The 25,900-nt window shown below is 52.2% G+C and overlaps 1 protein-coding gene across 4 annotated transcripts; it reads right to left on the reverse strand.

Annotated features, from left to right (window-relative positions):
- Nucleotides 1-131: 131 nt before the first annotated feature.
- Nucleotides 132-25,296, reverse strand: TAS1R1 (taste 1 receptor member 1). 4 transcript variants are annotated; one of them, XM_010357395.2, is made up of 6 exons: nt 25,010-25,296; nt 9,982-10,288; nt 5,121-5,882; nt 3,585-3,797; nt 3,169-3,289; nt 132-1,237 (listed from the first exon to the last, which is right to left on the reverse strand). In XM_010357395.2, exons 1-6 carry the CDS (start codon nt 25,198-25,200, stop codon nt 306-308), a joined length of 2,526 nt encoding a protein of 841 aa, XP_010355697.1. In that variant the 5' UTR covers nt 25,201-25,296; the 3' UTR covers nt 132-305. The 4 variants fall into 4 exon arrangements, with proteins under 4 accessions (XP_010355697.1, XP_030797550.1, XP_030797552.1 ...); XM_030941690.1 differs by lacking the exon at nt 25,010-25,296 and adding an exon at nt 21,529-21,581; XM_030941692.1 differs by lacking the exon at nt 25,010-25,296 and adding an exon at nt 21,536-21,573.
- Nucleotides 25,297-25,900: the final 604 nt, after the last annotated feature.

Raw genomic sequence — 25,900 nt, forward strand, 5'->3', positions numbered from 1 at the left:
GTTCTTTTGGCGCTGGGCCCGCCTCCGGGGTTGCCTAGCAACGTCAAGCTGGGCATCCAGCGTTTTCCAGGTTCTGGGTTCAGACTTGAATCCGCGACACCTCACCCTCTTCCCCGACAGGAGACCAGATACGCATTTCATTTCTTTATTTTGGCAGCCCGGAGCCTGGTCTGGGCCCTCCCGGGCGCTTACACGTCCCAACCCCAGACTGAGGTGCCCAAAGGCCTCCCAAACAGCCCCGGCCTGCTCGACCTTCGACCCTCAGGACAGAGAAGGCTACCAGCTATGCCTGCTGATCCCACTGGTCAGGTGGAGCCGCGGTGCCTCGTGTAGTCCTGAATGGAGGCCTGGAAGTGCTCTGTGCTGTTGAGGTCTGGGCGGCAGAGGATCACGTAGCACTTGGGCAGAAAATACCCGCCGAAGCCGCTGCTCAGGCTGCTCAGCCCAGCCAGCATGTTGACCGCGGGCAGATACTTGCCGTCGTAGATGCTGGCCGTGGTGAAGAAGGCGATCCAGGACATGAAGTTGAAGAGCAGGCTGAAGGTGACACATTTGGCCTCGTTGTAGTTCTCTGGCAAGTCCTTGCCCAGGTAGCTGCAGGCAAAGGCACTGATGGAGAGAAGGCCATTGTAGAGAAAGGCCAGTATGAAGCCCAGGGAGTTGGCCTCTGTGCACTCAAGCATCACCAGATGGGGGAAGCGCTGGTATTCCCTAGTGGGCAGTGGAGTCCACACCACCAGCCAAGTTAGACAGATAAGCAGCTGAGACGCTGAGATGATCATCACAAACAGGCCAGCACCATGGTTTTGGACCCAGGCGTGGTAGAATGTAGGTGCCTTGGTGGAAAACTTGAAGATGATGATTAGTTGGAAGGAGCGAACTGTCAGGCAGGACAGGAAGATGGTGAAACCAAGGGCAAAGAGGGCCTGGCGCAGCAAGCATGCAGGCCTCGTGGGCTCCCCAAAGAAGCCATAGAGGCTGCTGCTACCTGCTGCCAGGGAGCCCAGCATAAGAAAGCACAGGCGGCCCCCTGCTGACCTCACCACAGGGGTGTCTAGGTGCCAGGCAAACAGGCCAGCAGTCCCAAGCAGCAACAGCAGCAGCAGCGTGTTAGCTGCCAGCAGCACCCAAGAGGTGTGCTCTTGACAAGCCAAAAACACCACAGTGCGCGGGAAGCAGGTCTGGCTTCCCTCAGGTGCCCATTCTTCTTTCCCACAAGGCTGGCATCTGTAGAGGTCTGAAAGGGAAGGCCAAGAAGGTTCCTGAGAGCCAGATGAGCAGAGTAGGAATAGGAAATAGGGGCCTGCAAGATACTGGGAGAATTGTACCCAGGCAGCTAGACTGTGCTAGGCATGGTGGGATGGGGGTAGCCGGGAGTGGGGCCTGAGGCCAAGCATTTCCTCAAAATGCCTGTATTAATTACAGACTCTGGAGACACACAGGTCAGTTCTATATGGCTCATGATCCCATGAGGGTTTTGCAAACCCTAGGGAGGACCTTACCCTGGTAGCTCTGCCCACATAACAGAGAGGCTACGATCCAATGGGAGCAGCCTGCTCCCAAGGGAGGACATTTTAACCCCTCTCTCTCTCCAGCATTTCCATGAACCATTTTCCTTAGCTGCTGCTCTGTGGTTTCTCTGAGTCCTGACCCTCTGAGGACAGAAGGGAAGTATTCCTGTCCCTACAGAGATGGTGAAAGGAAAGAATGTGGCCCCTGGACACCAACGAAGGACATGAGTCCTTAGCTATTTAATTTGCTCTCTGTTCTTGATCTTGCATTGCTGGATGGGGAATGCTGTTTTTTTCTCTGTTGCAGACATGCTAGTATCTGTATTCAGGCCAGGCTGTTCAAGGAGCTAGTGTCTTTGGCATGGGCAACAGAAGGAACAGCAGGACAAGAGGGCACAAAGGGGACAATAGCTACATTCATTTAGAGAAAGAGGTTGAGGCCGGGCGCGGTGGCTCAAGCCTGTAATCCCAGCACTTTGGGAGGCCGAGATGGGCGGATCACGAGGTCAGGAGATCGAGACCATCCTGGCTAACACGGTGAAACCCCGTCTCTACTAAAAAATACAAAAAACTAGCCGGGCGAGGTGGCGGGCGCCTGTAGTCCCAGCTACTCGGGAGGCTGAGGCAGGAGAATGGCGTAAACCCGGGAGGCAGAGCTTGCAGTGAGCCGAGACTGAGCCACTGCACTCCAGCCTGGGCAACAGAGCGAGACTCCGTCTCAAAAAAAAAAAAAAAAAAAAAAAAAAGAGAGAAAGAGGTTGAATTCAGGATACGATTGCATTTGTAGGAGTTGTGATGACAGCTGTCTAATAGAGGACACACCTCGGTCTAAGGATTTCAGTTGGCTGATTCTTTCTTTTTCTTTTCTTTTTTTTTTTTTCAGATGGAGTTTTGCTTTTGTTGCCCAGGCTGGAGTGCAATGGTGCAATTTCAGCTCACCACAACCTCTGCCTCCCGGGTTCGAGAGATTCTCCTGCCTCATCTCCCCGAATAGCTCGGATTACAGGCACATACCACAACACCCAGCTAATTTTTTTTGTATTTTTAGTAGAGATGGGGTTTCACCATGTTGCTCAGGCGGGTCTCGAACTCCTGATCCTCAGGTGATCCTCTCGTCTTGGCCTCCCAAAGTGCTAGGATTACAGGCGTGAGCCACCGGGACCAGCCTCTTTTTTTTTTTTTTTTTTTGAGACGGAGTCTTGCTCTGTCGCCCAGGCTGGAGTGCAGTGGCCGGATCTCAGCTCACTGCAAGCTCCGCCTCCCGGGTTTATGCCATTCTCCTGCCTCAGCCTCCCGAGTAGCTGGGACTACAGGCGCCCGCCACCTCGCCTGGCTAGTTTTTTGTATTTTTTTAGTAGAGACGGGGTTTCACCATGTTAGCCAGGATGGTCTCGATCTCCTGACCTCGTGATCCGCCCGCCTTGGCCTCCCAAAGTGCTGCGGTTACAGGCGTGAGCTACTGCACCCAGCGGCTGATTCTCTTTATCAGAATTCTGTCTGGTAGCAGGAGTCCTCCAACCTGAAGCTAACTGGCAGCCAAGTGACTGGGCCCTGGTTCTGGGGCAGGGCATGTGCACATGGGGACCAAGGGAGGCCTCCCTCCACTGTGTAGCCCCCGGGAGTGCTGGGTAGCTCGCCTGCTCCATTGCCCACTCACCACTCTTGTTAAGGAAGGTCCCAGCCCCACAGGGCACACACTCAAAGCAACAGTGATGGAAACCTGTAACCACTCGCTGATGCCCTTCAAGACAGTCACTGGAACACACAGAGTTAGGTACCTGTAAGAAGCCAGAGGGGCCAGCTAACATGTGGAACAGAAAACAGAATCTCTGTGCATCTGCCCTCAGGGCTCACTCCCAGGGCAGGGCCCCTGGTAATGTGAACTTCCGCCCCAGGGCATCTGCACACTCGCCTATGAATGTCTTCCCTGCTTCCCTGGCCAGGATGGGTAGAGTGGTGGCAGCTGGACCCCTGGGGTCCCCCTCCTGCTCCCTGTACACTGTGTCAGCATCACCCCCAGGCTCTAGGCTGCCCATAAGGTAGTTACCTGGTGAATGGCCACATCCCCATTACCTGGTTGTCCTTTCCATGCCACTGGATTTTGGTCTCATTTATGTCTAGCTGAACTGGATACCACGTGGAGGAACCAAGGACTGTGAAGGTCCACTTCGGCCCACTCCAGTCCCAGGCAATTATGTTATAGCTACTGAGGGGGTCTCCGTTGTCATTAAACATCACAGTGTCCTCGTGTAGAAGGAAATTCACCTTGTGGATCTGCTCCAAAAGCTGAAAGAAACACATATCACAAAGCCACCATAGACAGCACAGACCCACATGGTCCCAGAAGCAAGGGCATGGGGCCTTCCTGGGTTTCCATCCTGGTGGTTTCAGCCCATCGAGAAGGTATAGTCCCTTCCTTCTTAGGAAGCCCCTCAACCCTCCCCACCAACCTCCTGAGAGGAGGCCTCTAACAAAGGCTCCTTTACAGTCAGTTTTAGCCCTGGACCTTGTCACTTGACACTTCCAAGACACAGTGGGTGAGAGAAGGTAAGGATCAGAGAGAAAGATCTGTCTAAGAGAAGAGAGCTCACGCCTGTAATCCCAGCATTTTGGGAAGCTGAAGCAGGAGGATCACTTGATGCCAGGAGTTCGAGACCAGCTTGGCCAACGTGGTGAAACCCCATCTCTACTAAAAATACAAAAATTAGGCCAGGCGCAGTCGTTCACGCCTGTAATCCCAGCACTTTGGGAGGCCGAGACAGGCGGATCACGAGGTCAAGAGATCGAGACCATCCTAGCTATCATGGTGAAACCCCATCTCTACTAAAAATACAAAAACATTAGCCGGGCATAGTGGCAAGCACCTGTAGTCCCAGCTACTCGGGAGGCTGAGGCAGGAGAATGGTGTGAACCTGGGAGGCAGAGCTTGCAGTGAGCTGAGAGCATGCCACTGCATTCCAGCCTGGGTAACAGAGCGAGACTCCGTCTCAAAAAAAAAAAAAGAAAAATTAGCTAGGCGTGATGGTGGGTGCTTGTAATCTCAGCTACTCAGGAGGCTGGGGCAGGATAATCACTTGAACCCAGAAGGTGGAAGTTGCAGTGAGCTGAGATCACATCACTGCACTGCAGCCTGGGCAACAGAGCCAGATTCTGTCTCAAAAAAAACAGTCCTGGGCTGGGCGCGGTGGCTCAAGCCTGTAATCCCAGCACTTTGGGAGGCCGAGACGGGCGGATCACGAGGTCAGGAGATCGAGACCACCCTGGCTAACACAGTGAAACCCCGTCTCTACTAAAAAATACAAAAAACCAGCCGGGGGAGGTGGCAGGCGCCTGTAGTCCCAGCTACTCAGGAGGCTGAGGCAGGAGAATGGCGTAAACCCGGGAGGCGGAGCTTGCAGTGAGCTGAGATCCGGCCACTGCACTCCACGAAACTCCGTCTCAAAAAAAAAAAAAAAAAAAAAAAAAAAAAAAAAAAAAAAAAAAAAAACAGTCCATAAGTTAGTCGCATTTATCACCCTTGGCATTTAGGGTGACCAGAGAGTGCCCACTCTGCTCGTCTCAGGATTGGCTGTTCTCCCTGACAGAAGGTGCTGGGGTGGGCTCTCTTACCTGCCAGGGGTAGACTCGGCCCCTGGAACAAACTCCAGAGGCACAGCCCAGGAGCTGGTGGAGGCCATGGGCCACTGCATACACAGCCTGGTACGCGTTGTAGGCAGAACTCATGGAGAAGCCTTTGAGCTTGGGCATCGTGTGTGCCGTGAAAGCTTCACATTCTCTGCAGACCTGATTGCTGCTGCAGCAGGAGCTCTTGTGGCAAGGCCTAGGGGCTCCCTTGTCTGCCCGGGCATAGGCTTCTTCAAATGCCTTCAGGCCAGGCACAGTCCTCTTCTGGATGGCTACGCCCAGCACCATCCCAATGCGCTGGATCCCGGGCACCCCAGTGATGTGCCTGGAGAGGGCCCAGGCCTCTGAGGCGACCCACACCTTGCCAGTCAGGTTGGCCAGCACCACGGACTCGAAAAACACCCTGGCCAATGGCCGGTTGGAAAAAACGACCACAACGGTGGCCGTGGCCTGGGCCAGGTGGCGCATCAGGCGCTGCATCCTCTCATCGCCTACCTGGGCCGAGAAGGGCACGATGTCCTTGAAAGCAATGCAGATCCCCTGATCAGTGGCCTGCTTCTCCAGTGCCTGCACCCCTAGCTGCCCATAGTCGCCACTGCTGCCAACCAGAGAGATCCAGGTCCACCCGAACCTCTGCAGCAGCAGCACCATGGTCTCCACCTGGTACTTGTCGTTGGGGATGGTGCGCAGGAAAGAGGGATACTGCCGCTTCACGCTGAGCGTCTCGCTGCTGGCCCCATAGCTGATCTGTGGGAGGTGCCATTCAGCCAGTTCAGTGGCATAAGTCTCCACTGAAGGCCCCCCAATGCCTGGGCCTGTGCTGGGTGTGGGGATGCAGGGAGCAGGGGAGACCAGGAGAGCACCACTCACCCTGTGACACTGACAAATCACCTGCGAAGGCTCCACCAGGATGGGTTGTGGGGGAGGAGTGGGAATCTGCCTGGGAACAAGAGGGGAGGGGATGCATTCCAAGCAAAGGAGACAAAACTTGCATAGGAGTGAAATAGTCCCGTGTGTTTGGGGACCTTCAGGGACTTCCGCTGGAGGCAGTTTGCAAGGAAGAAGAGAAGCATGTGTAGGTCAGGGCAGAAGTTAGGTCAGTGGCCTGTTAGGAACCGTGCCTCACAGGAGGAGGTGAGCAGCTGGTGAGTAAGCAAAGCTTCATCTGTATTTACAGCTGCTCCCTTCCTGTCAGATCAGCACCAGCATCAGATTCTTGTAGGAGCATGAACCCTACTGTGAACTGCGCATGTGAGGGATCTGGGTTGCGCGCTACTTATGAGAATCTAATGTCTGATGACCTGTCTCTGTCTCCCGTCACCCCCAGATGGGACCATCTAGTTGCAGGAAAACAAGCTCAGGGCTCCCACTGATTCTACATGATGGGGAGTTGTAGAATTATTTTATTATATTAATACATGATGGCCAGGTGCAGTGGCTCACGCCTGTAATCCCAGCACGTTGGGAGGCCGAGGTGGGCGGATCACGAGGTCAGGAGTTTGAGACCAGCCTGGCCAATATGGCAAAACCCCGTCTCTGCTAAAAACTACACAAATTAGCCGGGCGTGGTGGTGAGTGCCTGTACTCCCAGCTACTTCGGAGGCTGAGGCAGGAGAATTGCTTGAACCCGGGAGGTGGAGGTTGCAGTGAGCTGAGATCACACCACTGCACTCCAGCCTGGGCGACAGAGCGAGACTCCGTCTCAAAAAATATATATATATATGTATTTTTTTATTTATAATAAAATATATTTTATATATATTTATTTATAAATATATATATAAATAAAACAATGTAATAATATAAATAAGTGCACAATAAATGTAATGCACTTGAGTCGTCCTGAAACCAACTCCTCACACACCTGTCCATAGAAAAATTGTCTTCCACAAACCCAGTCCCTGATGCCAAAAAGGTTGGGGGCCACTGCTGTAAGCTACAGGGAGGCCCTAAGCACATCCGCAGAGAACTGCTATGTTCGGACTTGCATTTTTTCTTTTTTTTCTGAGACAGAGTCTTGCTCTATCGCCCAGGCTGGAGTGTGGTGGCACGATCTCGGCTCACTGCAACACCTGCCTCCTGGGTTCAAGAAATTCTCCTGCCTCAGCCTCCTGAGTAGCTGGGATTACAGGTGCCTGCCACTACCCCCAGCTAATTTTTGCATTTTTAGTTTCACCACGTTGGCCAGGCTGGTTTCCAACTCCTGACCTCATGAGCTGCCCACCTCAGCCTTCCAAAGTGCTGGGATTACAGGCGTGAGCCACAGCAGCCAGGACTTGCATTTTATGAGCATATCTCTGACTTCAGTGAGGAATGAGTTAGAAAAGATTCAAGACTAGAATCAGGGGGAAGCCTTAGGGCACTGATGGAAGAATCTAGTTGAGAGATAATGCTAGTCTGAATTCCAGCTGTGGCTGTGGCAGTGGAAAAGGAGGCCAGAGAGGACGAAAGACGGGGAGCAGGGCAACGAGAAGCGGCAGTGGGCAGGACTCTGGGGAGATGGCTGCTCCATCACTACCCTCCACCAGAGGGGTGGGGCCAATACAGGAAGAAAAGAGGCTTTTGTAGTGTAGGGAGGTAAGGTCAATCTGTGCTCTGCTGGGTCCCTGATATGGTGAGGTTGGGCCAGCGTCAGGGGCTCAGATCAGAGGGGAGGGGACTGAGAATGGGAAGTTAAGCCACGAGCCCACAGCCTGCCTGGGAACTGGAAAAGGGGAGGAGAGGAGGGTGAAGCTTGCTCCGGGGAATCACCTACCTTTCCAGAGGAAGTGGGGCAAGAGGAGAGAAGGGCTGCAAGTGAAAGCCAGGCGCGGGTAGGGGGCTGGCGGGGCATAAATTCCAAGGAAAGACTCTCATAGGAGGACTGGTCTAAAATGTCACAAAGGGCACGGTGGCTCGTGCCTGTAATCTCATCACTTTGGGAGGCCAAGGCAGGTGGATTGCTTGGGCCCAGGAGTTCCAGGCCAGTCTAGGCAACATGGTGAGACCTCCATCTCTACAAAAAATGCAAAAATTAGCCAGGCATGGTGGCACATGCCTGTGGACCCAGCTACTTGGGAGTATGAAGTGGGAGGATCGCTTGAGCCTGGGAGACAGTGAGTCAACATTGCGCCACTGCACTCCAGCCTGGGCATCAGAGTGAGACTGTCTCAAAAAAAAAAAAAAAAAAAAAAAATCACAAAGAATTCACCTAAGATAGGCCGGGCGCGGTAGCTCACGCCTGTAATCCCAGCACTTTGGGAGGCTGAGGCCGGCACGAGGTCAGGAGATCAAGACTATCCTGGCTAACTTGGTGAAACCCTGTCTCTACTAAAAATACAAAAAATTAGCCAGGTGTGGTGGTGGGCACCAGCTACTCAGGAGGCCGAGGCAGGAAAATGGCATGAATCCAGGAGGCGGAGCTTGCAGTGAGCCGAGATCGCGCCACTGCACTGTAGCCTGGGCGACAGAGTGAGACTCCGTCTCAAAAAAAAAAAAAAAAAAAAAAGTCACCTAAGATAAAGGACTGCAAAGTAGGATTTGGAGACTTAGAAGGTGTCCCAGGTCACAGCAAAAGCAAGAGTGGTGGGGGCAGCCCTCAGGGGCGGAGAGGCAGTGAGGGGAGGGAGAAGCCAGCAGGAAGCTTCCATGGGAAGGGGCAGGGAGTCAGTGCTCAGTGTAGAGAGCCTGGAGGAGGGAGAGGGATGACGGCAACCACAGGCCAGGCAGGAACCCATGGGGAAGAATCCATAAGACAAGGAGGGGCTGTGGTCCAAGGTACAGGGCAAGAATAAGCACAGGGACAGGACTGACCTCAGCAAGGTGAGGGATGTCAGCACCTCTGAGCCAGGAGGGAAGAAGGAAAGGCAGGCAGGAGAGACTGGGATGATGTGGAACAGTCTATGGGGTGGGAAGCAAAGGGTGTCCTTTTTTGGGGGGGTAGTGGGGGGACAAGGCATCACTCTGTCACCTAGGCTTGAGTGCAGTGGCACAATCTTGGCTCACTGCAACCTCCACCTCCCAGGTTCTAGCAATTCTCCTGCCTCAGCCTCCCGAGTAGCTAGGATTACAGGCACACACCACCACTCTCGGTTAACTTTTGTATTTTTTTTTTTTTTTTTTTTTTTTTGAGACGGAGTCTTGCTCTGTCGCCCGGGCTGGAGTACAGTGGCCGGATCTCAGCTCACTGCAAGCTCCGCCTCCTGGGTTTACGCCATTCTCCCGCCTCAGCCTCCCGAGTAGCTGGGACTACAGGCGCCCACCACTTCGCCCGGCTAGTTTTTTGTATTTTTTAGTAGAGACGGAGTTTCACCGTGTTAACCAGGATGGTCTCGATCTCCTGACCTCGTGATCCGCCCGTCTCGGCCTCCCAAAGTGCTGGGATTACAGGCTTGAGCCACCGCGCCCGGCCAACTTTTGTATTTTTAGTAGAGATGGGGTTTCACCATATTGGCCAGGCTGGTCTCGAACTCCTGGCCTCAAGAGATCTGCCCAGCCTCCCCAAGGGATTACAGGCATAAGCCACAGTGCCCGTCCAGGGTGTCCATTCCTAACAAAGGCAATGGAACCTCTGGAGGGAGGAGGGGAGTGGAGGGCAGCAGGAGTGCAGCTGAATGGCAGTAGTTCCCAAGGAGAATGGGTTTTCCCATGAGAGTGGAGGCAGGGATCTGGAAGCAGCCCTGGAAAGAGAGGAAGGCTGAGGCCAGAACCACGCTGGGCAGGGACCCCTGACTTGTGACTAAAGAACAGTGACCACCCAAGAGATCCAGGGGGCAGGCAACCTTGAGGGGACAGCAGCTCTTGCCCACATGCCCCAGCCCAGACTTGCCTGAAGGGAGACGGGCAAAGGTCTGAGGCTCCAGCTTACCAGGGGCATCAGGAAAGGGCTCAGCAGGGCGGCTGTGGTGGCAGCACGGTTGGTGGTGTCAGGCCCAATGACTGCCAACACCTTAGGGGAATAGTGGAGAAGGTCTCCTTGGAGCTCTATGTGGCGTGGCCCTGGTAGGGAGAGCACTCTCAGCGTGGCGTACACATTGGCAGAGTCAGAGCACACATCATACAGCTGGTACCCCAGGGTGACGTTGGGCAGCAGGGCCGTGGAGTTGTTTATCTCCTCAACCCCAAGCCGCATAGCCTGGAAGAGGTGGTAACCATGCTCATTGAAGCTACCAGGCCTGTGGAGAAAGCCAAGCAGAGAGAGCTAAGAAGGACAAGGCCCTGCTGAAACCCTCTGGCCTCCTAGACTCTGAGGCTTGGGGGTAGAAGGGAACCTTTGAGGTCATCGGTCCAGTTCCCCAAACCACAACTTCAACAAGGGCTCTGAAGCTCAGCAGGAGGAACAAGCTGGCCCTGATGGAGAAGCGTATCGGCATCAAAAAGTTCCTGAGGGGCCGGGCGCGGTGGCTCAAGCCTGTAATCCCAGCACTTTGGGAGGCCGAGACAGGCGGATCACGAGGTCAGGAGATCGAGACCATCCTGGCGAACATGGTGAAACCCCGTCTCTACTAAAAAATACAAAAACTAGCCGGGCGAGGTGGCAGGCGCCTGTAGTCCCAGCCACTCGGGAGGCTGAGGCAGGAGAATGGCGTAAACCCGGGAGGTGGAGCTTGCAGTGAGCTGAGATCCGGCCACTGCACTCCGGCCTGGGCGACAGAGCGAGACTCCGTCTCAAAAAAAAAAAAAAAAAGTTCCTGAGGTCCTGGAGCAGAGAAACCTGCTACATTAGTCAGTGTTTTCTAGAGAGAGAGAGTGAGTGAGAAATTTAGTTTAAGGAATTGGTTCACATTGTGAGGGCTGGCAAGTTCAAATTTTGCAGGACAGACCAGCAGGCTGGACATTCTGTAAAGAATTGATGTTACTATGCTCTTCAGTCCTAAGACGCTATGGAGGCAGAATTCCCTCGAGTCCCTCCTTATACAGAAACTTCAGGCTTTTTTTTGTTTGTTTTTTTTGAGATGTGTTAGGGACCCAACCCAGCAAAGGCCCTCCGCCAAGGCAGATGTTCCCCCCCACCTGTTTGTTTTTCTCCATCTCCTGCTTTTCTCACCACCTGCAGGCCCTCTGCCAAGGTGGATGTTCCCCAGCTGTTGTTTTTTTTCTCCTAACATCTGCCCATCAACCAGGATGTGGCTTTACCCAGAAACAGCTCCCACTCCCTCCCTAAAATATACTTATACCCCCTAGTCTGTAAGCCTGGGCTGCTGCCTCCTCTGATTGCTGTGGAGCAGCCCAGCAGGTTAATAAACTTGCTTGCCTGACTTTGGGTCTCGGCTAACCTTATGTTTTGGTGCCGCAACCCAGGAATGGGTAGGCTCTGGCCAGGCATCCCCAGAGGACTTTCTGTCTCTCTCTCTCTCTCTGTCTCTCTGTCTCTCTCTCTTTCTCTCTCTCCCCCTCCTTCCCTCCCTCCCTCCTCCTGGGCTGTGTGCTAGATAGAGCCTTTCCCCCTCATCCCACCTCTCTCCTGGCCACCCTCCCCTTCCCGAAACTGCCGAAGACCTGGAGGATTTCTCGGACTCTCCCATTGTTGGCAACCTCATTCATCATTAGAGCTTCTGCAGAGGTGAGTAAAAGAGACTCTTGCCATTTACCCAGAATCCTTGACCGTCTCTGAATTCCCGAAAGACCCAGCGCTGGGCCAAGGGCTTCCTCTGGCCTCCAGGCCTCTGGCTCCTCCATTTCAGGGACGTCTGACTGAGTGGCTACCTCCTCTATTCTGGACAGGGCTTGCAGGACAGGGGACACCCTCTCCTGCCATCCTTGTTGACCGGCAGTCTCTTCTTCCTCTACCCACCCCCCTCCATTCACCAGAGGAGTTTCTCATTCTATGCTTCCTAAGACCACCCCTCTTGGGTGTCTTCTGTGCAACCTCAGTGTCCTCAGGCTCCGTTCAAAGGTCCATCCTAAGAAGCTGCTTTTCTACTCTAATACTGCCTGGCCTCAATACAGATTAGACAATAGCTCCCAATGTCCCGAAAACGGCACTTTCAATTTCAATGTACTTGAAGACTTAGACAACTTTTGCCACTGCAATGGGAAATGGTCCGAGATTCCTTATGTTCAGGCTTTCTTCACTCTCTGTAGCCACCTTTCTCTCTGCCAGTCCTGTTCTATTTTCCAAATCCTCCTCGCCTGCTCCAAACCCAACTTACCCTCTGCCACTCTCCTACAGCCCCAGTCGATGACTCCTCTTCTTTTTTTTTTTTTTTTTGAGTCGGAGTCTCACTCTGTCGCCCAGGCTGGAGTGCAGTGGCCGGATCTCAGCTCACTGCAAGCTCCGCCTCCCGGGTTTACGCCATTCTCCTGCCTCAGCCTCCCAAGTAGCTGGGACTACAGGCGCCCGCCACCTCGCCCAGCTAGTTTTTTTGTATTTTTTAGTAGAGACGGGGTTTCACCGTGTTAGCCAGGATGGTCTCGATCTCCTGACCTTGTGATCTGCCCGTCTCGGCCTCCCAAAGTGCTGGGATTACAGGCTTGAGCCACCGCGCCTGGCCGACTCCTTTTCTTTTAACCCCGCCAATTTCCCCCTCGCCACCATCATGGTCCTCCATTAAACCACCCCAATCCCCCACCTTATGTCACCGTTCCTATTCTGCCCCCTTTTCCCCCTCTCTCCAACCACTCTGCCTCTGACTCCGAATCCTCACCGTCTCTACCCCTTACCCATTCTCAGGCCCAACATGCCCCTTAACCAGCCCCCTCACGTCCCCTCCGGGAGGTGGCAGGAGCTGAGGTGATTGTCCGTGTCCACGTCCCTTTCTCCCTCTCTGACCTCTCCCAAATTGGAAAATGTCTTGGGTCCCTCTGCTCCAATTCCAATACTTATAACAAATAATTTAAATATCTTACCCCATCTTATGAACTCACTTGGCATGATCTCTACATCATCCTCTCTTCCACCCTCCTTCCAGAAGAGAAGAAAAGACTGTGTCTCGCAGCCCAGGCACACGCCACCGATCTTCATCGGCAAGATCCTACTAAGCCTGTAGGAGTTACTGCTGTTCCCCAGGGAGAGCCTTCCTGGGAGTACCAACCCACACACCCTGGCCGGGCATCCCGTAACCATATGATTACCTGCCTCATTGCAGGCCTTAACAAAGCTGCCCATAAGGTTCTAAATTTTGAAAACCAGCCGGGTGCGGTGGCTCAAGCCTGTAATCCCAGCACTTTGGGAGGCCGAGACGGGTGGATCACAAGGTCAGGAGATCAAGACCATCCTGGCTAACCCAGTGAAACCCCGTCTCTACTAAAAAATACAAAAAACTAGCCGGGCGAGGTGGCGGGCGCTTGTAGTCCCAGCTACTCAGGAGGCTGAGGCAGGAGAATGGTGTAAACCCGGGAGGCGGAGCTTGCAGTGAGCTGAGATCCGGCCACTGCACTCCAGCCTGGGCGACAGAGCGAGACTCCATCTCAAAAAGAAAAAAAAAGAAAACCTTAAGACAGTTCCCAAAAGGCAGATGAAAATCCTGCCCAATTCCTTTCCTGCCTTATAGAGGCTCTCCAAAAATACACCTGCATCGACCCTTCCTCCCGAGAAGGAACTGTTGTTCTTAATACCTGTTTTATCTCCCAATCTGCCCCGACACCTGGTGCAAACTTAAAAAGGTTGAATATGGCCTTCAAACCCCACAACAAGACCTCCTTAACCTGGCTTTCAAAGTCTTCAATAACAGGGATGAGCAAAGTAAATTAGATAGAGCCTAAAGGGAGAGATCACGCTAAATACCAGCTTCTAGCTGTGGCTATCTGTCAACATAGCCATAGTACCCAAGAGCACAAAAGACCCAATAGCAGTAATCCTCCCAGGCGCTGCTTTAAGTGTGGCAAAGATGGCCACTGGGCGCAGGCATGTCCTAACCCACGAGTGCTGAAGAACCCTTGCCCAGTCTGCCAGCAGACAGGCCATTGGAAGTCTGACCATCGTCTCAACAGATGGACAGAAAAGCCTGCACCTCAGAACCACCTCCCCTTCAGCGAGACAAAAAGTGAAGAATCGCTTACACTCCCGCAACTCCTTGACCTAGCTTCTGAGAACGGACAAGTCGCAGGGCCCCCAGCCCCAACTGCCATCAATGCATCAGAGCCCAGTGTAACTCTGCTAGTAGCAGGTAGGCCAATCTCCTTTATTTATTTATTTATTTTTTGAGACGGAGTCTTGCTCTGTCTGTCTCCCAGGCTGGAGTGCAGTGACTGGATCTCAGCTCACTGCAAGCTCTGCCTCCCGGGTTTATGCCATTCTCCTGCCTCAGCCTCCCAAGTAGCTGGGACTACAGGCGCCCACCACCTCGCCCAGCTAGTTTTTTGTATTTTTTAGTAGAGATGGGGTTTCACCATGTTAGCCAGGATGGTCTCAATCTCCAGGATGGTCGTGATCTGCCCGTCTCGGCCTCCCAAAGTGCTGGCTGGGATTACAGGCTTGAGCCACAGCGCCCGGCCACCAATCTCCTTTTTAATCAATACCAGGGCCACCTACTCGGCCTTGCCTGAATTCTCAGTACCAATTCTCCCTTCTCAATCTCAGTTGTGGGGGTTGACAGACTCATCTAGCATCCACGCGCCACCAGACCTCTTACTCATTCCCTATTCAATGCCATTTTCTCATAGTCTTTCCTTATCGTGCCTCATTGCCTCATCCCCATTCTAGGCTGAGACTTTGCCAAATTCAAGGCTTGTATCACCTTTTCTTGTCTCCCTCACCCCAAGTCCCTCCTACTCCTCTCCTCCAGTCCAGTCCCTGACCCCTCTCCCCAGCACCCACTTCCTTCCTCTCTTATGAACTCAATACTGTAGGATACTACTACCCCTTCCCTAACTGCTCACTATAACCCCATCAAAATCCAGCTAAAAGACCCCTCCAAATTCTCCAACATCCCCCAATACCCCATTTCCCTAACCCACCAAAAGAGTCTATAGCTCATTGTAAACAAGCTCTGCTCACATGGTCTTCTTCAGCGAACACATTCTCCATGTAACACCCCCATCCTCCCTGTTAAAAACTCAGACGGCTCATACCAACTCATTCAAGACCTCCGAGCCATTAATCAGGCAGTCCGCCATATTCACCCCATAGTCCCTAACCTGTATACACTTCTCTCTCTCATCCCCTCCAATACCACCCACTACACTGCTATTGACCTAAAAGATGCCTTCTTTACCATTCCCCTACATCCTGATTCCCAAAACCTCTTTGCCTTCACCTGGGCTGACCCTAACACCCTCCAGTCACAGCAACTCACATGGACTGTCCTTCCCCAAGGCTTCAGGGATAGTCCTCATTTCTTTGGGCAAGCCCTAGCCCAAGACCTCACCTCCTTAGACCTTTCCCCCAGCCGTCTTCTTCAATATGTGGATGACCTCCTCCTCTGTAGTCCCTCCCTAGAAGACTCTCAGACTCACACTATTACCCTTCTAAACTTTCTTGCTAACAAAGCGTATACGGTCTCCCCCTCCAAAGTACAACTCTCCACCCCAACAGTAACATAATTAGGAGTCCAACTCCTAGCTTCATCTCCCAAATCAGCCAACAGGTTTCTCAGTCCCTCAGTGTCCAGTGGCGCCTCCATGTCCCATATCAACCCCAGTCATCAGGAAAAGTTGAAAGGGCAAATGGCATCCTTAAAACTCAGTTACCCAAACTCACTCTTTTTTTTCTTTTTTTTTTTTTTTTTTTGAGGCGGAGTCTCGCTCTGTCGCCCGGACTGGAGTGCAGTGGCCGGATCTCAGCTCACTGCAAGCTCCGCCTCCCAGGTTTACGCCATTCTCCTGCCTCAGCCTCCCGAGTAGCTGGGACTACAGGCGCCCGCCACCTCGCCCGGCTAGTTTTTGCATTTTTTAGTAGAGACGGGGTTTCACCGTGTTAGCCAGGATGGTATCGATCTCCTGACCTCGTGATCCGCCCGTCTCGGCCTCCCAAAGTGCTGGGATTACAGGCTTGAGCCACCGCGCCCGGCCCAAACTCACTCTTGAAGTCCAAAACGCTGGACCTCCCTCCTGCCCATAGCCCTAGTCCGCATCAGAGCCAGCCCAAAAGCACCCTCTTTCCTCAGTCCATTTGAGTTAATGTATGGACGCCCTTTCCTCTTACAAAACAGGCCCCCTTCTAACTCTCAGCTAGGAGAATACGTCCCAACACTCTCTCTCATCCACCATCTCCTTCATGAACAAGCTGACCAGGCCCTCCCAAAACCCCATGAAGGCTCCACCAACCAGACTCTCCTTCCAGGAAAGCATGTCTTCTTAAAAACTCTTAACCCGACCAGCCCCAGGTGTAAGTGGGAAGCCCCTTTCCAAATCATCCTCACAATCCCCACTGCAGCCAAACTCTCAGGACATGCTTCTTGGTACCAACTTTCTAGATTAAAAAGGGCTCCTACAACTGATCCGCCTACAACTGACCCACCATTGCCTTCTGCCAATTCTCCAGTACCCTCCTTGGCCCAAGTAAACTCTGCCTCATGCCTGTCCATAAAGGAGACACTTAAACAATACCCAGACTCCTCTTTCTCCTCCTGACAATCGCAAGTACATTCCTGATTTCTCTCCAATGCCCTGTTCCTGCCTACCTTGCCACTTCACTCTCATCATCCTCTCCACCAAGACATCTCCTGGTTTCAGCTCCAAACTCCCACTCTGGACTCTCTTTTAGAGTGGATAGATGACCTCCTCTTTCAAGGCACCCTATATGACTTTTCCCCAGATGAAATGCACTTATTTATTTTCCTACTTACTCTTTGCCTATGTAACTCTCCTAATCCATTGGCTGCTCCACATAGCCACACCTCCCCTTCCAATACTACCCAACTACCTCTACAAGACCCTTAGCTTAACTCCCTCCCTACGAAACCAGTCCAACCCCATCCTAGCAAAAGACTGCTGGCTCTGTATCTCCCTATCAACTATCACCTATGTTGCCACCTCTGTTCCCTCAAAAGACTGGGTTCTTACTAAGTTAACCTATCACCCCCGTTATGAAGGAAAAAGCCCTTTACAACTTTTAGACATGCAGTCATTGGCTAAATTTTCTGTCATAGATATGACAAAAAACACTCTGACAGGGCGCATAGTACAACTTTTACGCTCCTATATCTCCAGCCTTACCCAATATACAAGTAATGACAAGCCCATTCACGGCCCTGCGACCACCAACGCCGGTCTGACTTTCCAAGCCCCTGTGCGTATCCAATGTAATCTGCCCTCAGGTCTACCTTTAGGTCACCTACTGTCCCATCAATGTAACCATACCTTACAGCTTCAAGCCCCAAACGACCACCAAAATTTTAAGGTCACCAAAACGGCCAAATTTAAACAACTCGTCTACTTTTCAGGACCCCCAAAAGTCACCACCAGCTCTTTACTAAACAGTCAAGATTTTGTAATGGCAGACATACAGGCTGTATGGCCATTCACCCATGGACCTCTTGCAGCACAGCTCCCCTCCTGGCCAAATGCCTCCTTATACCCTCTTTCAATTACTCTTTTGAATGGCTCCTGGTAGACACAAAACAATTCTTTCTCCAATGGGAGAATAAAACACGAGGAGCCACTCCAATTATCCCTGCAACTCCTTTTCAGCCACTCAGTGGAGCCGCCTTAGCAAGCACTCTAGGCATGTGGGAGAATGAAAACAATAAACTCACATGCTTTTTCAGTATACATAACCAGTTCTTTCTGCCCAGCCAAGGTATATCTTTCTTGTGTGGAACCTCAACCTATGTCTGCCTCCCTACCAATTGGACTGGCACCTGCACCCTAGTCTTCTTAAACCCCAAAATTGACATTGCCCCTGGAAATCAGAGTTTACCAATCCCTATTAAAGCTCAAGTCCGTCAACTCAGAGCTGTACAGCTAATACCCCTGCTTATAGGACTAGGAATTACTCCTGCAACAGGAACAAGGATAGCAGGCTTGTCTGTTGGGAGAAAAGCTGAGTGATGGGAGAGAAGCTGAGGCAGGCTTGCATGTCTGACATAATGTAAAAGAGTCTTGGAACATGTCCAGGGTCCAGGGTTTAAAACCCCTCATGGCCTGGCCAGTCGCCGTGGCTCACGCCTGTAATCCCAGCACTTTGGGAGGCCGAGGAGGTCAGGAGATGGAGACCATCCTGGCTAACATGGAGAAACCCCGTCTCTACCAAAAACACAAAAAATTAGCCGAGCGTTGTGGCAGGCACCTGTAGTCCCAGCTACTCGGGAAGCTGAGGCAGAATGGCGTGAACCTGGAAGACCGAGCTTGCAGTGAGCCAAGATTGCACCATTACAGTCTAGCCTGGGCAAGGAAGCAAGACTTTGTCTCAAAAAAACAAACAAAAGAAAAGAAAAGAAAAGAAAAAAACCCTCGTGGCCTTTGGAATGTTTCTAGACTTGCTGGCTCCTTGCTTCTAGCACTCCCATTATCTCAAGTAGCCATATGTTTCAAATAAAATGTTACACCCTCACAGCTGTAGCTCATTCACTTGATACAGTGCCTCCTTTCAACCCCCACATCCTCACCACCTGTTTCTTTGTTTGATCACCAATAAATAGCGTGGGCTCCCAGCGCTCAGGTCCTTCGCAGCCTTCATACTAGAGTTGGTCCCCTGGTCCCACTTTCTCTCTTGTCTTTTCTTATTCCTTTGACTCCGCTGGACTTCGTAGCCCCCACGGCCTGGTGTTGGGCCTTATCACCCCAATATTTGTCCACCTCTCTGCCCTACTACACGCTGTCTCAAAAGATCACTGGGACAGCCTACAAGACATAGCTGAATCTATCCTTATTCTCCAATCCCAAATAGACATTTTTTTTTTTTTTTTGAAACAAAGTCTCGCTCTGTTGCCCAGGCTGGAGTGCAATGGCGTGAGCTGGGCTCCCTGCAAGCTCCGCCTCCCAGATTCAGGCCATTCTCCTGCCTCAGCCTCCCAAATAGCTGGGACCACAGGCGCCTGCCACCATGCCCAGCTAATTTTTTGTATTTTTCGTAGAGACGAGGCTTCACCGTGTTAGCCAGGATGGTCTTGATCTCCTGACCTTGTGATCCGCCCACCTCGGCCTCCCAAAGTGCTGGGATTACAGGCGTGAGCCACCGCGCCCAGCCCTGAATAGACTCTTTAGCAGCAGTGTCACTTCAAAACCGTTGAGGTTTAGATCTCCTCACTGCCGAAAAAGGTGGACTGTGCATCTTCTTAGCAGACAAGTGCTGTTTCTTTTTTTTTTTTTTTTTTTTTTTTTTTTTTTTTTTTTGAGATGGAGTCTCGCTCTGTCGCCCGGGCTGGAGTGCAGTGGCCGGATCTCAGCTCACTGCAAGCTCCGCCTCCCGGGTTTACGCCATTCTCCTGCCTCAGCCTCCCAAGTAGCTGGGACTACAGGCGCCCGCCACCTCGCCCGGCTAGTTTTTTGTATTTTTTAGTAGAGACGGGGTTTCACCATGTTAGCCAGGATGGTCTCGATCTCCTGACCTCGTGATCCGCCCGTCTCGGCCTCCCAAAGTGCTGGGATTACAGGCTTGAGCCACCGCGCCCGGCCGACAAGTGCTGTTTCTATACTAACCAGTCAGGACTAGTACGAGATGCAGCCTGACGGTTAAATGAAAGGGCTTCTGAAATCAGGCAGCCCCTTTCAGACTCCTGGCCCCAGTGGTTTCGTAACCCCTAGGCACCCTGGCTAATGCCCCTCCTGGGCCCTGCCATAACCCTTTTTCTCCTTTTAGCATTTGGCCCTTGCCTCCTACATCTCCTTACCCAGTTTTTTTTTTTTTTTTTTTTTTTTTTTGAGACGGAGTCTCGCTCTGTCGCCCAGGCTGGAGTGCAGTGGCCGGATCTCAGCTCACTGCAAGCTCCGCCTCCCGGGTTTACGCCATTCTCCTGCCTCAGCCTCCCAAGTAGCTGGGACTACAGGCGCCCGCCACCTCGCCCGGCTAGTTTTTTGTATTTTTTAGTAGAGACGGGGTTTCACCATGTTAGCCAGGATGGTCTCGATCTCCTGACCTCGTGATCCGCCCGTCTCGGCCTCCCAAAGTGCTGGGATTACAGGCTTGAGCCACCGCGCCCGGCCGACAAGTGCTGTTTCTATACTAACCAGTCAGGACTAGTACGAGATGCAGCCTGACGGTTAAATGAAAGGGCTTCTGAAATCAGGCAGCCCCTTTCAGACTCCTGGCCCCAGTGGTTTCGTAACCCCTAGGCACCCTGGCTAATGCCCCTCCTGGGCCCTGCCATAACCCTTTTTCTCCTTTTAGCATTTGGCCCTTGCCTCCTACATCTCCTTACCCAGTTTTTTTTTTTTTTTTTTTTTTTTTTTGAGACGGAGTCTCGCTCTGTCGCCCAGGCTGGAGTGCAGTGGCCGGATCTCAGCTCACTGCAAGCTCCGCCTCCCGGGTTTACGCCATTCTCCTGCCTCAGCCTCCCAAGTAGCTGGGACTACAGGCGCCCGCCACCTCGCCCGGCTAGTTTTTTGTATTTTTTAGTAGAGACGGGGTTTCACCATGTTAGCCAGGATGGTCTCGATCTCCTGACCTCGTGATCCGCCCGTCTCGGCCTCCCAAAGTGCTGGGATTACAGGCTTGAGCCACCGCGCCCGGCCGACAAGTGCTGTTTCTATACTAACCAGTCAGGACTAGTACGAGATGCAGCCTGACGGTTAAATGAAAGGGCTTCTGAAATCAGGCAGCCCCTTTCAGACTCCTGGCCCCAGTGGTTTCGTAACCCCTAGGCACCCTGGCTAATGCCCCTCCTGGGCCCTGCCATAACCCTTTTTCTCCTTTTAGCATTTGGCCCTTGCCTCCTACATCTCCTTACCCAGTTTTTTTTTTTTTTTTTTTTTTTTTTTTGAGACGGAGTCTCGCTCTGTCGCCCAGGCTGGAGTGCAGTGGCCGGATCTCAGCTCACTGCAAGCTCCGCCTCCCGGGTTTATGCCATTCTCCTGCCTCAGCCTCCCGAGTAGCTGGGACTACAGGCGCCCGCCACCTCGCCCGGCTAGTTTTTTGTATTTTTTAGTAGAAACGGGGTTTCACCGTGTTAGCCAGGATGGTCTCGATCTCCTGACCTCGTGATCCGCCCGTCTCGGCCTCCCAAAGTGCTGGGATTACAGGCTTGAGCCACCGCGCCCGGCCTCCTTACCCAGTTTTTACGGGACCACATTAGAGCCTTCACCCATGGTGAGAGGTGACAACGTGCTAACAGCCCTCGCTCACTCTCGATGGGTCAGTACAAGACATGATGCTACTTTAAGAATACCAGCAGCTTCAAGAACAACTGTACCAACCCCACAGCCTTTCTCCATAAACATCGCCCCTCTTCAGCTAGAAACAGTCAGAAGGCAACGACACCCCTTCTCTATTACCTATTAAAGGCTGGAATGTTAGGGACCCAACCCAGCAAAGGCCCTCCGCCAAGGCGGATGTTTTCCCCACCCCTTGTTTTTCTCTGTCCCCTCTTTTTCTCACCACCTACAGGTCCTCCGCCAAGGCAGATGGTCCCCAGCTGTTGTTTTTTTCCCCCAACATCTGCCCATCAACCAGGAAGTGGTTTTACCCAGAAACAGCCCCTAGGCAGCCCTGCTCCCTCCCTAAAATATACTTATACCCTCTAGTCTGTAAGCCCGGGCTGCTGCTTCCTCTGATTGCTGTGGAGCAGCCCAGCAGGTTAATAAACTTGCTTGCCTGACTTTGGGTCCACTCGTTCTTTCTTTCGGCTAACCTTACAAGATGGAGTTTTGCTCTTGTTGCCCAGGCTGTAGTGCAATGGCACGATCTCGCCTCACTGCAACCTCTGCCTCCCGGGTTCAAGTGATTCTCCAGCCTCAGTCTCCCGAGTAGCTGGGATTACAGGTATATGCCACCATGCCCGGCTAATTTTGTATATTTAGTAGAGAGGGGGTTTCTCCATGTTGGTCAGGCTGGTCTCGAACTCCTGACCTCAGGTGATCTGCCCACCTTGGCCTCTCAAAGTGCTGGGATTACACTGAACCACTGCACCTAGCTTTTTTTTTCTTTTTGAGACAGAGTTTCACTCTTGTTGCCTTGTTGCCCAGGCTGGAGTGTAATGGCACTATCTCAGCTCACTGCAACCTCCACGCCCCCGACCCCAGTTCAAGCAATTCTCCTGCCTCAGCCTCCAGAGTAGCTGGGACTGCAGGTGTGCATCCACATGTCCAGCTAATTTTCGTATTTTTAGTAGAGACAGGGTTTCACACGTTGACCAGTGCAATGGTGTGATCTCTGCTCACTGCAACCTCCACCTCCCAGGTTCAAGCAATTATCCTTCCTCAGCCTCCCAAGTAACTGGGATTACAGGCGCATGCCACCACTCGCAGCTAATTTTTTTGTATTTTAGTAGAGACAGGGTTTCACTGTGTTGCCCAGGCTGGTCTCGAATGCCTGAGCTCAGGCAATCCACCTGCCTCAGCCCCCCAAAGTTGCTTGGATTACAGGCATGAGCCACCGTGCCCAGCTCAATTCTATTGATTTAAATGTTTACTAAATCTAAAAAATACCTTCTGGCTGGGCACAGCAGATCACGACTGTAATCCCAGCACTTTGGGAGGCCAAGGTGGGCGGATCACTTGAGGCCAGGAGTTCGAGACCAGCCTGGCCAACGTAGCGAAACTCTGTCTTTATTTATTTATTTTTTTTTTTTGAGACGAAGTCTTACTCTGTCGCCCAGGCTGGAGTACAGTGGTGCGATCTTGGCTCACTGCAAGCTCTGCCTCCTGGGTTCACACCATTCTCCTGCCTCAGCCTCCTGAGTAGCTGGGACTACAGGCGCCCACCACCACACCCGTCTAATTTTTTGTGTTTTCAGTAGAGACGGGGTTTCACCATGTTAGCCAGAATGGTCTTGATCTCTTGACCTTGTGATCCACCCGCCTCAGCCTTCCAAAGTGCTGGGATTACAGGCGTGAGCTACCATGCCTGGCCGAAACCCTGTCTTTATTAAAGGTACAAAAAATGGGGCCGGGCTCGGTGGCTGATGCCTGTAATCCGGCCACTGCACTCCAGCCTGGGCGACAGAGCAAGACTCCGTCTCAAAAAAAAAAAAAAAAAAAAAAAGAGCAGGCTAAGCCAGGTGCAGTGGTCCATGCCCGTAGTCCCAGCTACTCAGGAGGCTGAGGATGGAGGATTGCTTGAGCCCAGGAGGTGGAGATCAGCCAGGGCAACACAGTGAGATCCCAGCTCAAAAAAAATTTTTTCTTTAATGGCTGGCACAGTGGCTCACCCATAATCCCAATGCTTTGGGAGGCCCAGGCAGGAGAATCACTTGAGACCAGGAGTTTGAGACCAGCCTGAGCAACACAGTAAGACTACCTTCTCTACAAAACATTAAAAAATTAGCCAGGAGTGGTGGTGCATGCCTGTAGTCCCAGCTACTTGGGAGCTGGGGCAGGAAAATCACTTGAGCTTCAATGAGGCTCAAGTGAGGCTGCAGTGAGCTATGACTGCACCACTATACTCCAGCCTGGGGGAAAGGGCAAGACCTCATCTCTATAAATAAATAAACCAACAAACAAATACATAAGGTGTGCTAGCCTGTTCCATTTTCCAGCCTCTTGCTTGTTAGAAGGGTCTTCCATGGCTTCTACCACTTCTGTCCCCTGAGTCACTCAAAGGAGGGGTCGTGCCTCCTGCCTGAGACAGTTCTTCAGGTATCTGAAGACAGTTTTCATGTCTTCCCTCCTCCTGCTCTACCCAACCTCTCTTCCCAGCCCATTCTCTTTATCCAGGTTTCCAGCTGTAGCCCTTCGAGTAGGCCGTCATATACTAGGATTTCCAGAAACTTCTTCCTGGGCCAACCGTGCTCAGCTACAACTATCTTTAAAAGAAAAGCAGGCTGGCAAGGCGCAGTGGCTCACGCCTGTAATCCCAGCACTTTGGGAGGCAAAGGCAGGTGGATCACTAGCTCAGGAGATCGAGACCATCCTGGCTAACACGGTGAAACTCTGTCTCTACTAAAAATACAAAAAATTAGCTGGGCGTGGTGGCGGGCACCTGTAGTCCCAGCTACTCCGGAGGCTGAGGCAGGAGAATGGTGTGAACCCGGGAGGCGGAGCTTGCCGTGAGCCGAGATAGTGCCACTGCACTCCAGCCTGGGCGACAGAGCAAGATTCGGTCTCAAACAAAAAAAAAAAAAAAAAAGGAAAGAAAAGAAAAGCAGGCTGGGCATGGTGGCTCACACTCATAATCCCAGTGCTTTGGGAGACCGAGGTAGGCGGATCACCTGAGGTTGGGAGTTTAAGACCAGCCCGACCAACATGGTGAAACCCCTGTCTCTACAAAAAAATACAAAAATTTAGCCAGGTGTGGTGGCACACACCTATAATTCCAGCTACTCCCGATGTTAAGGCATGAGAATCACTTGAGCTCAGGAGGAGGAGGGTCCAGTGAGTCAAGATTGTGCCACTGCACTCCAGCCTGGATGACAGAGTGAGACTCCATCTCAAAAAAAATAAAAAATAAATAAAATATAAATAAATAAAACCCCTCTACCAAGATTGTTGACTTTACGATGGCACCAACCTAAGCTCCTAAAGCATCTAATGGGATGTGTCTTACCTTGCCACCCCATGGAGAACCACACTTGTCATCTGGGACTCTAGGGAGCTTTGAACATGGGTAGGAGTGGAGAGAAGATAGAGGAGGGAAAAGGACGCCCTTGCTTAGGCCTGGCCATCTAGGTACAGTACAAAGCCAAGAACCGATTTCAATGGAGTTACAACACATTCTAACAGCAAGGGCGAAATAATTGAAAACTGGCTGAAGTGTCTAGGAAGGTCTAGCCAGCACTTAGGTGGCAAGTGGATTGATGGACAAGGCCTGGAGACAGTTCAAGGGGCAAAGGCAGAGGCAAGGTCCTGGTTGAGGATGGCAGCCAGAGGGGTCCTATAGCCAGAGGTCCCACTAAGTGTGGCTCTGCTGACCCCTCACTCACCTGTCACACAGGGTCACCTCGGGTCTGTGCCTCACCTGCAGACAGCCAGAATGGAGAGGGAACAGGCCTGCCAGGAGGTAATCCCCGGGGAGGGTAAAGTCAGGAGAAGGCTTAGTGCTATGGCAGGCAAAGGCCCAGCAGCAGGAAATGAGAAGCTGCAGGCCGACCAGGCAAGCTGTGCAGAGCAGCATGCTGGCCAGATGCCTGCGCCCAGCATGGCCAAGGAGTGGCCTCTAAGGAGGCCAGTTGCTTAAATAGAAGGCAGCTGCCGGATGCTTCCTAACTTCATGCCCCCGAAAGGGGTGGGACTTGGAGCCCAGTGGCTGAAGCAGGACTGTTTGCCTTGACATTCCGGGCCTGCGGTCCAACTCAGGAACTAGGCAGGACGAAGGCACAGATGCAAACCAGGTGGCACCCAGTGACCCTTCCTCTGGACGGTTGTGGGTTCTGTCCACGCTCTGTGACTTCACCTGGCTTAGAAAGGGAGCCCTGGCATTTTGGATCAAGGTGGGAGGGTGGAACACAACTTCTCTCAGTATTGCGAGGTTTTAGAACTTTTTACCTGTGCCTCAGTTTACTAAATGAGACACAGCTTTGAGTCGACAACCCCCTACCCCAGACTCCAGTTTTCTGACATTAAGATTCTGAGCAAATCGTCATATACTTTCGCCTTGTTACCCAGGGTTGCTCACTTCGAGACAAATGCATGCAAACCTAAGGTATGCAAATAGACATGTTTTGTTTAAACTGCCAATCCTAAAGCTTTTTCTGCAGGAGAAAAAAAAAACCCCGGTGGATTTCCGGAGAGGTGGCCCAGGGCTGGTCGCGAGGTTTCTGACTTTCCCTCTCCGGCCGGCTGGGGTAGGGAATTTGCATAATGTAAATAGAGTC

Source organism: Rhinopithecus roxellana, chromosome 12 (assembly GCF_007565055.1).
Source record: "Rhinopithecus roxellana isolate Shanxi Qingling chromosome 12, ASM756505v1, whole genome shotgun sequence".
NCBI lineage: Eukaryota > Metazoa > Chordata > Mammalia > Primates > Cercopithecidae > Rhinopithecus > Rhinopithecus roxellana.